Source organism: Notechis scutatus, chromosome 1, assembly GCF_049901735.1.
Source record: "Notechis scutatus isolate UNSWTSFEM ecotype Mainland chromosome 1, rNotScu1.2, whole genome shotgun sequence".
Lineage (NCBI taxonomy): Eukaryota > Metazoa > Chordata > Lepidosauria > Squamata > Elapidae > Notechis > Notechis scutatus.
Genome location: NC_142009.1, coordinates 175,633,124 through 175,645,968, shown reverse-complemented (window position 1 = coordinate 175,645,968; position 12,845 = coordinate 175,633,124). Strand labels below are relative to the sequence as shown.

The 12,845-nt window shown below is 39.6% G+C and overlaps 1 protein-coding gene across 9 annotated transcripts in view; it reads right to left on the bottom strand.

The window, feature by feature from the left end:
- Positions 1 to 12,564, bottom strand: part of ANKRD44 (ankyrin repeat domain 44) — a 157,324-nt gene extending 144,760 nt beyond the window's left edge. For 5 of the 9 annotated variants that reach the window (XM_026667969.2, XM_026667964.2, XM_026667966.2 and 2 more), the window contains exon 1: positions 12,290 to 12,524. In XM_026667969.2, coding sequence (XP_026523754.2) covers positions 12,290 to 12,316 — 27 coding nt within the window. In that variant the 5' untranslated portion in view covers positions 12,317 to 12,524. Of the gene's footprint in view, positions 1 to 12,289 lie in introns of all 9 variants that reach the window. The other 4 variants (XM_087949532.1, XM_026667970.2, XM_026667965.2 and 1 more) reach the window with 1 other exon arrangement.
- Between the last annotated feature and the right edge of the window lie 281 nt (positions 12,565 to 12,845).

The following is a 12,845-nucleotide window of genomic DNA, read 5'->3' as shown; positions in this document are numbered from 1 at the left end:
TTCGTGATTTCTGGTTTCATCCATAATAGAGTACAACTGAATCAGAGGCAGTTGTTACAGCAGTTTTGTGGAAGTACAGAGGAGAAAAACAAAAAACAGTGCATTTCAAAAATGAAAACTATTTTCTCTCTTTCTGCCGAAGGAAATTGGCTCTCCCTAAAGAAGTCGGTTTTTAATTTTTTTAAAATAGAAATAAGTATTCAGATCTGGTGTCAAGTATGTTTCTTTTAAATGTATTTTTTTTTTTTAGTTCTGGTTCTTGGGTATGCCATTTTTAAGATGCTGCTTTAACATCACATTTTGCAGGAATCCATTGGCACTGTTTATCTAGGACAGTGTTTCTCAACTATGGCAACTTCAAAATGTGTGGATTTCATGCTGGAATTCTGGGGGTTGAAGTCTACACATCTTAAAGTTGCCAAAGTTGAGAAACACTGTTCTATATAGTATGTATAGGTAAAGCCTCCAAATCTGGTGTTGCATTTGGACCCTAATTCCTTTAAGTAGTCTTTCAGAAAAAAAGTATGAAACAATATGAGATTTGATAAACGTATCTCAGGGTGTATTACACAGTTTTTCTGTAAGCACATTATTATGCTGGTCCTTCCAGCTCTGCAGGGATTGCAACTCCCAAAATTCCCACCCAACATAACTAAGCTCATAATTCTGGGAGCTGTAGTTCCAACTCACCTGAAACTGGAAAGTGTCAAAACAGGGCAAGATGTATTACAGAACAAATGAAAAACTGCAGCCAAGGCCCAAAGGGGCTGCATGCATGCTGGAGTTAAAGTGGAATTTGATGCTGCAGTGTTAAGAAAAAGTAGGAGGGAGCTCTTAATTGAAGCCATATTTCTCCAAACCCACACCTTCTGGCAAAATAACAGCATGAACATACAAAGTAGATAACAATTATTTCTAGATTCTTGGTACTTGGGAAAGAGCACATATGGCCAGAGAGAAGGAGGGGGCTGCTGCTTCAATGTTTAGGACTAGAGATTTAAACTCTGTCAGCTTCATACTAAACAGGTAACTATAAACAGATGTCAGAAGGGCAAATCTGATCCACTGATTGGATTGCTATTTTTATTTTCAGGAAGGGAAGGGAGACGGGGGAAAAGAGAAAAGAAGAAAGAAAGAAAGAAATGCCAGTTGGTAATGCATGCTATATTGTGAATAGTTTGCCTAAATTGCAGGCTCTTTTCTTTTTCTTTTTTTCTTCTGTACAAACAGTGTGAAACCAGCTCTTGACAGATGTCTGCCATTATTTAGACCCTGCATCTCTTTAGTAGGTCACCAGGTTTTAATCACCAGTGCAAAAGAATGAGGCCTGGATTGCAATTGACCTGCTGGTTCTGGGTGGTCTCAGCCCAGCCATAGGAACCATAAACTTCAATATACTAATCATGACAGAAGCAAAGAGTAAATCCCAGACAACTGTTTGCAGTTTCGTCTTTGGAGAAAGCTGCTGCAGCCCAGAATTTGCTGAAAGAGTCATTGCTTACAGCTTCAGAGCATTTGATCTCTGCCTACCACAGCGGGTCTTTGAGGGTGAGGTCATATGGCTTGTATATGAACCAGAAATTTAAACCACCAATTGTAGACAGAGATTCTGTACTAGAGCTTGCTCCCTTCACATACAGTACTGGAGGCTCTTAATGTGTTCAGGTGCCCCCTTCAAGGGCAAGCCAAGAGAAAGTAAGTTCACTTCAGCTAAGTAAACTTCAGCCTAGACTGGAGGAACTGCAAGTCTGACAGTTGTAACTCCAGTAGATCTCAAAATATATTCAAACTTCTTCACAGGGAATGAAACATTAACTGTTTACTTTATAAAATGTCTGACCCAGCAGCAGACTGAAAAGTATCCCTTAATTAGATTTTACCTGTTCTAAATAGTTTTCAGTAATATTTAACTACTGCTGTTTTAACACTTTTAAAAAATCATAGGACCATTCTAGCTTCCTCTTAACGCTTACATAAAGACAGAGCAAGATTTGACGAAAGACTAACCCTCCAACTCCTTTAGCCATCTGACACAACCCACCCAACATTAAGATAAATGACTGGTGGATGTTTCTCCTGCCACCCTACAGTGGCAGAGTGAACGAAACAAGGAAAATCCACCATTAAAACTGTAGGAACATCACCACACCCTGGCTCCATTATTAAAGCAGAATAGGGCTCAGCAAAATATGTTTTTCTATTTCTCTGTCCCTTCAAGGCCTTAATGCAGTTCATGAGGAAGAGCCTAAAGCCAAAGTTCTTAATTGATCTACTACCACAATAATGCAGTCTTAGACTAACAAGGGCCCACTGTGAAGATGAAAACAACCAGATAATTTGGCATGCTCAAGTTAGCAAAATGTGATGATGCTTTGGCAGTATAGCTAACTATCATTAGTAAAACCTCTCTTGTTCCCATGTTAAAGAACAATAACCCAGGCAGGTTATTAAATAAGCAGGAGGCTTAACATAAACAAGTATCCTTATCTTTTAGCAAGATTTGTTAGATCTTCTTTCCTACCACAGAGAAATACATTATTGGCCAAGGGCATAAGACTAATGTGGCCAAAATCCTGTAAACAGGAAAATGACAAGGCAGCACTAGAGAGCTGTAATGGGCTTATGATTATACATATAAAGTCTAAGGCAAAAATGAACACTCCTTTATTATGGTAGTGAGTGGCTTATTAACACTCCTAAGCTCTTTCTTACTAACCTAAAGGACTCATAAGGCTCTTAGTATATGCAACTGGGTAAATGAGCCCTCATCTATTAAATATGTTGACTCAATAATGTTGACTCTTAATATTCAAAGCAGTATATGTTAACAATATTCTTACAAAATACTTACTTCCTCTTTATATGCTTGCACCAAATGATTTTTTTGAGGAAGTAAGAAAGGTGTAGAAACTGACACTCTCAGACTTGCAGATCATCATAGAAAAAAAAGAGAGTGAAATGGTGAATTAGTCAAAGTTCTACTGAAAGACTAACAGTGACCTAACTACAAGGTTTAGGATTAGGCTGCATTTCATAACATTCATTTTCTTTGAACAACAGTACAGCATTTGAGAGCCATTTCCCAAAAGAATAGCCCATTCATTACTATAAAATCTTATGTAACTATTCAACCCAGCTTTCTCAAACCTGTTATCTTCCCAAGATTGAGACTAGCTCCAACTAGCCTGGTCAAATGACACATAGACAGTTCCAATTCTTACGCTTATTTATAGAGATGTATATGCCACCCTGATCAAGACTCTACTTACAAATGCTGCAGAAGAACATTCTGCATTCTCAGAATAATTATAAAATAGATTTTACCCAAGATGGCATGCTTTTTCTAAAATTATGCCTTTGGTGCGGATAGTGCCATGATATCATTTAGTCACTAGATGGCAATGAGCTCAACTGTATTTGTGTGAGTCAGGAGTTTCCTATTTTAGTTCTTGCTAACAGAAATAAAGAAATAAATTTAGCTGGTTTGCCACCTAAATATATCCTCTAAATTTTATTTGCCACCAATCACAATGCCTTCAACCTCATCTAAAAATGAAAAAAAAAAAAAAGGTTGCTTCAGAAATACTGTTTTATTCAACTAAAAATGAATAATCTTGAATAATCTGCTAACGTATATTCCAGCGGATGACATTCCCTACTATTTCCTCAATACTATGTTTTATTTTAGCAGTTATGATTTTAATCATTGCATTATTCATTTTATTACACAGCATAGAATATTGAATGCTCTACATGTATCTGAGAAAAATACATGCAAAGGATCAATCAGCATTCATTGTCTACATTTCTTAATCACATGATAAAGTAACTTCAAATATACTGTCAAGTTTCACCCAATCTATTCCTGTACAAATATTATTTTTCTTGCCTAAGTGTAAAATCTTAATTTTATTCACATTGAATTTAATATTGTTAGATAGGGCACGGTGTTCAAATTTGTGAGATCCTTCTGATCTTGAACCTATCTTTTGGGGTGTTGGCTATTCCTGCTAGTTTAGTGTCATCTGCAAATTTAATGAGTTCCCAATACATCCAATGCAATATTCTATTAATGTTTATTCTGAAGATTAGGAGTGCTTCTGAAATGCTGGTAGGCTCAAACTGTGCAAGGGGACAGAGTGATAGATACTGGCCTGCCTCCTACATACCTATGTCTTTACTTTTAGCTGAAACCGGATTTCATTTGAACATAAACAGGACTTTCCACAGCAGTCTTCATTCACCTGCTGTTCTCTATAAATATTTAAGCCAGAGGTGAAGAATTATGTTCTCTTTATGACTTCAACTCCCAGAATTCCTGAGCTAGCCATGCTATAGTTCCCACCCCTGATTTAAACTAACTCCCATCCATCCCACGGATGTTGTGGCCCTTGAAGACCAACATAATTTCACAGCCTCAGATTAGGGAAGGCTGCTTGACAGAATCAAGGAATCCGATAGAGCTACGACTAAAACCATGAAATGTCACTGATACATGAAAAAAATAAATGTCTTCTTATCCTAAAGAAAACAAGGTTGGAGGACATGGATACTGAACTCGATGGGGCATCCTATTTTTCTGAATTATGAATCCAGTTACTGAGTCCAAATGTCACATATAGCAATTCTTTCCTTTTCACTATGGCAACATGGTAAAACAAATATGTAAGTCCTGCTGTGATGAAAGTTCATTATATATACCTGATGCTTTTAACAGCCAATCCTAAACAGTATTGTGAATAAATATATTTCAATATCTGTTTCATGATTCCCTTGAATCTTGAGAAGGAAAAGGAGAAACTATAAAATGTATATCATGCATAGACCAGATAAGCAATATGCTGTTTTCTATATTTTTTTGACTATAAATTTCCATAAAACTGGTTCCTTAATATATAGATGGGTTTATGGTGTTTGTAAGTCCACCTTAAAAATTACACTTTACTAGTACCACTGAGGCACACCCAAGGTTTGGGAGAAGTATCTAGAGCAGTGATCCCCAACCTTTTTGACGCCGCGGCCCGATACCAGCATCAGCTGGGCGCTGCGGCCCGGTACCGGCATCAGCTGGGCGCCGCCATCTTTTTGATGAAGCGTGCTTCGGTGAGCTTTCTACCGGAAAAGCTCACGGAAGCACTTTTTCATGAAAAAGATGGCGGCGCCAGCAAGCTGACCCGGTAGGGGTTGTTCAGCGGACGGTGCCGTCCGCGGACCGTGTTGGGGACCCCTGATCTAGAGAACATTAGATTGCTTATTTTTGACATAGGTCAATCAGCTTTATCCAAGGAAGATAAAGAGGAAAGAATTTAATCTGCAATTGAATTAACTTTTGCAGACAAAGCAAACTCCATTCATGATTCCAAAATGTTCAGGCTAGTTAAAGCTGCAGTGGGAATTATGTTGTTATTTTAAAGAAGAAACCACATTATAAGAAAGCTATAAGGAAAATGTACCTGCTTCTCCAAACCTATCCAAAAAACATTCATTATAAGGTCAGATATGGCCTTGGGATTACCAGGGGACATCTATGAATGCTTGCACAGTATAAGATTCCCATCTATTCAAACGTTGGCATGACAACCAAATCCCTCTGCTGCGGTTAGGTGGAAAAGGTTACAAGTCACACATTAGGCACAGAAAAAAAGTACCTTAAGAATCAGGAGTTTTGGTGAATGACATTTATATTGCGATAAAGTGCAACCTGCCCAGCATGCACACCCAACCAATGGACACACATAATATAACAGACTTTTATAGACTGCTGCACTTTGAAAAGCAAAGTTGTAGCTAATTACTTTCTGGGAGAGGCACGTGTTTTGATTAGATTTCTTTTGGACGAGCCATTTGATAAACAGTTAATTTTCTCTCTTCCTTCCTTGAGGCTAAAATATAAACAAAAATCTTATCTGCAAGGCGCTGAGGGATGGTGACAATTATCCTATTCCTAATCCATATCCATAGCTCTGAAAATATAGAGATTCTCTTAAATTCTGTGTTCAAAAAGCAAACAATGAACTGAAAGAAAAAGGCATTTTTAAAGCATCATTACTCCCATTAGCAAGTTTGCCAAGTTCACATTTTTTGTAAAATACTGACTTTTGACCACAGGGTATATAGAGTGTCTCTGAGAAAGAAAGAGAGAGATCTTTAAATGCAAACAGAGATTTGTCAGCTGAATTTTATACTAATAACAGTGTCTGTGGTGAAAAGAGCTGTTGGGCTAAAGTCCTGCTTGTGGGCTTTCCACTGGCATCTCCTTGCCCATTGGGGAACAGAGTGTTGCGTGAAAAAGGCCTTTGGTCATATTAACTAATGTGCTTCCTCTAGATTTATCTAACCCTGACTGTGCTGACAAAATAGTAATGAAGAAAGGGTTTATATCTCCTCAGTGATGGCTGAGATATGCCAGAATACAATATAAGTCACCTGAAATCAGTAATGGTTTCTGTCAAATTTAGAGTCATTTTGGTTTCTTCAACATATTGTGATATTTTCTCAGGGCAACATTAAAGCTATTTCTACCCCTAATAAATGGACTCCTTATTGTTCCTGTGGCTTTAGCGGGGTATGGAGTACAACAAACTGTGAGGGTGGAATTAAGTACCATAATTTAAGAGCTACAGCTTAAAGAATATTTAAGAATCAGCTCGAGGGTTGACCATTTTACTCTAGGTTGAACTCAATTTATGGCTGTTTGCTTCCTAAACCATACACAGTGTGGTGAGGCAAGGATATTATTCTCCTATCAGTCAGTTATTCTGCCTATCTGTTTTTAATGGCTCATCTACAATAGGAGGAAAATAACAGATAACAGAATAACAGAGTTGGAAGGGACCCTGGAGATCTTCTAGTCCAACCCCCTTACTCAAACAGAGCAGACCCTATAAAATTCCAGACAAATGGCTGTCTAATCTCTTAAAAACCTCCAGCAATGGAGCACTCACTCCATTATACAGGTTATTCACTCACTCCATTGTGCACTCACTCAAAAAATACAGGTGGTCCTCAACTTGTGACCATAATTGAGCCCAAAATTTCTGTTACTAAGCAAGACATTTGTTTAGTGAGTTTTGCCCCGTTTTACGACCTTTCTTGCCACAGTTGTTAAATGGATCACTGCAGTTAAGTTAGTAACATGGTTGTTAAGTGAATGTGGCTTTCCCATTGACTTAGCTTGCCAAAAGGTCACAAAAGTTGTTCACATGACCCCAGGTAACTGCAACTGTCATAAATATGAGTCAGCTGCCAAGCATCTGAATTTTGACCACATGACCATGGGGATGCTGCAATGATTGTAAGTTCAAAAAACCATCATAAGTCATTGTTTTCAGTGCCATTGTAACTTCAAACAGTCACTAAATGAACTGTTGCATGTCATGGACTACTTGCAACATGGGAGGATTAGTAATGGAGGATCATACTGATCAGTTTGTGTGAAAACATGATTTGGTTTTGGATTAACATATTAAGTCAAGCATATGATTACTATTTGTAACTCATCATTGGGTTTGGTGAAATATGTAATCTCTCCTATTGTGATTTATTCAATAAACTGTAGAGGAGCCAACCACAGCATAATAAAAACATGCAAAACCAGTCAAAGTGTGGATCTAGGAAGAATCTGTGAGTTACGTCAACAGGATTCTCATCTGAAAGTACCCTAGCCTAGCAATCATCTACACAACTCTACCAATGAATATATATATGATTTTGCTGGGTATTTTCTCTGAATGTTGTACCAGTAAGCAGAATTGTCTTGTCACCTGCAAAATAACATGTTTGTTTTATCTTAGAATCAACATTTTACTCCTGCCCAGAACTTTCTCTGCGTTTGGAAATGGTTTTTCATGCAATATGCCATGCTAAGTATATCATGAAAACAGGCACATTTATTTCTGGCTAAGCATGCAGTAACACTGCATTTAGATTCATAGACTTGAAGCAAATCCAGGGGCATGGTGTCTTGTAACATGTGTCACAAGAGTTAATTGCAGAAGTTCTTGCATCAACCTCCATGTAACACTCACAAGCAGGATGTTTACACAAGCCACAAGTCTCTTTTCTCCCTCAAAAGCAGAAATTAGTTCTTAATAGGAGAGCACACAGACTGAAATGGGCTTTTGCTGAAGCACCACCAGCCTTAAGTAGCAAATGTGAACAGTATAAGCTAAGGACATCTGGCAAAAATCAATCAATTCAACAAGATGAACATATAGTGTCTGCTGTGACAGCTGCAATAAGCCACAAGTATGCAACATTTAAGGGGTAGAGAGCTGATATCGATTTGAATTGCTTGTAGGTAGTCATGCAGGAGCCAGAACAAAAATGTAATTAAAATTAAAATCTGATTTACATTTAAATGTATTTTAAAAGAGTGTTCTGTTATTTTGTCTTATTAATAATAATAATTCGGAAACAATTTTGGGATATATCTAGAGTCACAGCTAAGATAGCGGGGCATGTTTGTATCACATAGAAGAGATTACGCAAGCCTATTGTAAGGGAGGCAATTCAAGCATGCATGTTTGGCTGTTGAATGTATGATAATTTACTAGAAATGCATACCTTTCTAAGGACCTATTTTATTGTGGCCATTGAACTGTCCACAAGAGTGACTGGATTCATATATTACACTGATCCATGCTCTGGAATAAACTGAACACATAAGGACAAATCATATAAATACTACTTCAGCTTCAACCACAACAATACAAGAGCACACAACAGATACAAACTCAATGTAAACAGCTTCAAACTTGATTGCAGAAAGTACGACTTCAGCAACAGAGTGGTCAATGCCTGGAATGCACTACCTTGACTCTGTTGTTACATCCTCTAACCCCCACTCCTTTAACCTCAAATTATCCACTATTGACCTCACCCCAGTCCTTTGTACCTATTTCCTGTATTCTTACTTATGTTTATACTTGTATCTATTATCTTGTAAGCAATTGACAAAATCAAATCAAATCAAATAAATAAATAAATCTCATTATGTCTCAGAGTGATACACAAACTCCTCCAGTAGGCTGTATGTAAAATTTTCATTCTATTCATGCTTTTTCCATTGACAGAAATTTTATTTATTTGCTATTATTTTGCCCCCAGCTTTACTATTTGAAAATGGTTAATGATGATAATTCAAAACAGAATTTGTAGTACAATGATCTCAAAAGGGGTGGGAGTGGGGTAGAGGGTGGACCAGTCTATCAAAGACTATTAATCTTGAAGACTGAATGTTACCTTTGGAAGCAGCAGGGAAACAAGGGTGGGTAAATGGTATGTCTGTATCTCTGTTCTACTAAGCACCCAAGGGGCATCTAGTTGCCCATTTTCTGAGGAGTAAAATACTGGATTAAGATGACCAGCAGAGCTCTTCTTGTCAATATTCAAAAGCCCAACATGTGCAATGTTATTGCAATTGGTAGGGATGGAAACAGTCTCTCCCTGTACCTCTCCCACCATTCTGGATTGCCCCCAGCCTTCAGGGGAAAAGGCTGCTGGCAAGGATTGGCTCTTCCCTTATTTAACCAATGAAAAAGCTCCAGGGAATCAGAAGGCCTCCTATTTGAGGTGGGGTGGAGAGGAGGGTGTTTGCTGGAACCAGCAGAAATTCTTGCCTTTACCTTCCAGAGAAGTCTTAGATTTCTTAATACTAAGTTTGGCTGATTAAAACTAATTTGCCTATGACTAAAACTAAGCAACATGAGGAAAAAAGTAAACTCCCTCACACCTTTTGCTAAAATATTAGTTGGCTTACTCATGGCTTTTTAAATAAATCACAACATGCTAAACCAAAACATAATTTTTACAGAATGCTAAACCTTAAAAGTTATTCATTTAGTTTGGATTTACTATGTTGTGCAAACTCTGAATATGTCTGTCTCTCTGTTACTCTCTTACCCAGTTCTAGTGGCTTTGGGCAACTTAAAAAATAAAATGTCTGAAGAAAAAATGGCAAACACCATTAAACATCAAGGCTCATTAAAGTTTTTAAACCTTTATAACTAAATCCCAGGAAAATCTGGTTTCAAGAAAAAGTCTAAGCATTGAAATACATCTAAAGCACAAACACCTTTAATATTCATTGAGTTCAATTTACAAATCTTAGCTGGATTAATGGAACTTGAAGCTATACTGTGGAGGCCAGAGAAAGCTACCCAAAATGAAAGCATTTTATTGTAAATTAGAAGTATCTGTATAAAAGTAAAGCAGCATCAAGAGGTAGACCTGAGATACCACTTATAAATGCTATCAGCCTTACAGCTCTAAAAAAAATCTAGGCTACCAAAATGTATAGTCTACTTTACAGAATAAATACATATTATTTTATGTAAGACTATATGAAGTTATTAGCTAACACTATGCTGCAGTACAGTATTGGATGTAAAGAAGAGGTTGTGTTCCCATAAACAAAACTTAATACTTTTAGGAGAAGACTTAGACCAAAGTGACAAATTATACACACTAAATTAAAGCAAAATTAGATTAAATTAACTGAATGCAAAATAGTCAACATATTCTAGAGACAAGTTAGATTACTAAAGGAACTTAAGGTTGCCCTTAAATGCTTTGTTTGGCTATTGATAAGAGAATTTGAAAAAAAATGTGCTATTTAAGAATAGAAATAAATGATTAGAGTAAATTAGGTCAAAGTACTCCTTAATATGCATTTAAAAGTTCTTTCCTGAACATTTGTAAGAAAACATAATTCTTGACTAATAGCATATATACAACCAACAATTTCTTCACTTTTCTGCAAATCTAAAGGGATAATCCCTACTGCTGAGATTTTTGAGACAATTTTATTACAAGGTTCCAGGATAATATTTAAACTGAACATTTTGAACCACGGTAGTTAAAACTTCCTTTTAGCTCTTTGAACGTGTTCCAAAGCTAATGTGTTATAAAGCTCTATTTTTTTTCAAATTATATGTATAATGTGTGGGTTTTGGAGCACACTTGGGGAAGGCGGAGGAAGTTTAACTCTTACACCCCACATTTCACTCTTTATGAAACCCATCTGAATCTCTACCAAAACTCACCCACTGCCAGCAGCCTAGAAAAGAATTAAAGGGGCCTATTTGCCTGGCATTCAAGACATAGCATCCCTGTGCTGGGAAAACAGTGAGGTTGGTCCTTATATTCTCAAGAGGCACTTCTTAACAGAGACCTGTGTTGCTTTTCATCCTACCAAGCACTTTTAACTAAATTAAGACAATCAGCCCTTCAACTCACTCCTCCTAGCCTTGTCCTTCAACCAATCTAAAAGTTCTAATACAGCCTATTAGGAGCAGGTTTTTTTAAAAAAACAAATTCTGGCTTAATAAAAGCTGCATAAATATTTGAGCTCACCAGAAAATTGGGCTCTGGCCCCGATTGAACAGCCAATTAACAGGCATGAACACAGATCGCTATCAAGTGTAAACGTTTGAACAGAGAAGACGAGAGAGGCGGGGGCAGTAAAGATGCATTAATATTTCGGGCGAAGCCATTCATGTCAAAAAGCTGGGACTGAAGGGGCATTGCAACTAACAGAGCAATTCAACGATTTACTCTCTATCTCCCTCGCTTCGGCACACACTACACGTTTATTATCCCCTTATCTTTTCCCCTCCCAGCAGTGGAGATGCAGGTCAACATGTGAAAGCGTGTCTCCGGCCTGATCAACGCCAAGATAGGAAAGATGAGGGCAAAACGCGCCGGTAGGGATTAAAAACCGTGGGTCGGAACTGGAGGGGGGGGCACGAAAACATAATCCGCGATTTTGAGATCTGGGACGGGCTGTCCGTGCGGTTCATTTAAAGGCCAGCGTGCCGTGCGAACGCCGAAAGCGCGGTGGGCTGTGCGGTTGTGCGAACGCGGCCAAAGCGCTGCCGTTTCCGAGATGCCCGCCTCCTGTTTTGACAACTGCTCCCATTTCCTAGACAATGAGAAACTTGAGCGATCCGCCTCGACCGTATCCTCGCACTCCCCTCTCCTCTGCTCCCGCCCCTGGGCAGCGCGGCACCCAGGAGCCCGCGAGATGGCTTGCTTGCAAGGCTCGCCCCCGAGAGGAGGAGGAGGAGACCCGGCGCTCAGTTCGCGATCCCCGACCTCCCCAAAACGAAGACCCGGCCTCCGATGCGACCTGCTGCCGCCGCCTCACTTGCTGCTGCTGCCGCTGCTGCCGCAGCGGCGGCTGCTCTCCAAAAGCCTCCCAGCAATGCAGCGGCTATTCGTGGGCTTCCCCCCCTCGCCCTCCCCCGATTCTATTGTTGGTCTCTTTCTCTCTCTGGTTTTTTTTTACCTGGTCGGTCAGTTTGAGCACTGCCATGTTCTCCCCCGGGCTTTGCTCGCCCACATGCAGCTCTCCCCGCCTGGAGATGCCAAGCCACGTTCCCAAGGGGAGACGCGCGATCGCGGGCTGACAATCCTCCTCCCGCAGCTCGCCGCTCGCTAGGTCAGGAGGAGCAAAACCCGCTGGTATTTAGCCAAGCCTGCTCTGATACAGGAAGTACGGCTGCATTCAACCCAGCGAGCCCTGACATCACTCCAACACACTCTCCGGGCCGCGCTCGCCTTGAACAAGAGCGCCCCTTGCCGAGCGTAGCCGGGAACTGCGCCTTAGCTCTCCCCTCCTCCTCCTCCTCTTCCTCCTCCATGTCCGGAAATGCGAGGCTGCTCCTGCCGATTGCTTGGAGAGCCCGTCGGGATCGTTTCCTTTGTTCCGGTCCCTGGTATCACCCGCCCCCCTCGCGCGAAATGTTGCCTTTGCGCTTGCTCTCCTTCTTTACAGAGAATCAGAGTTGGAAGGGACCCAATGCGCAATTTATCGGCAATTAAAAATAGCGGCGGCTGGGTTC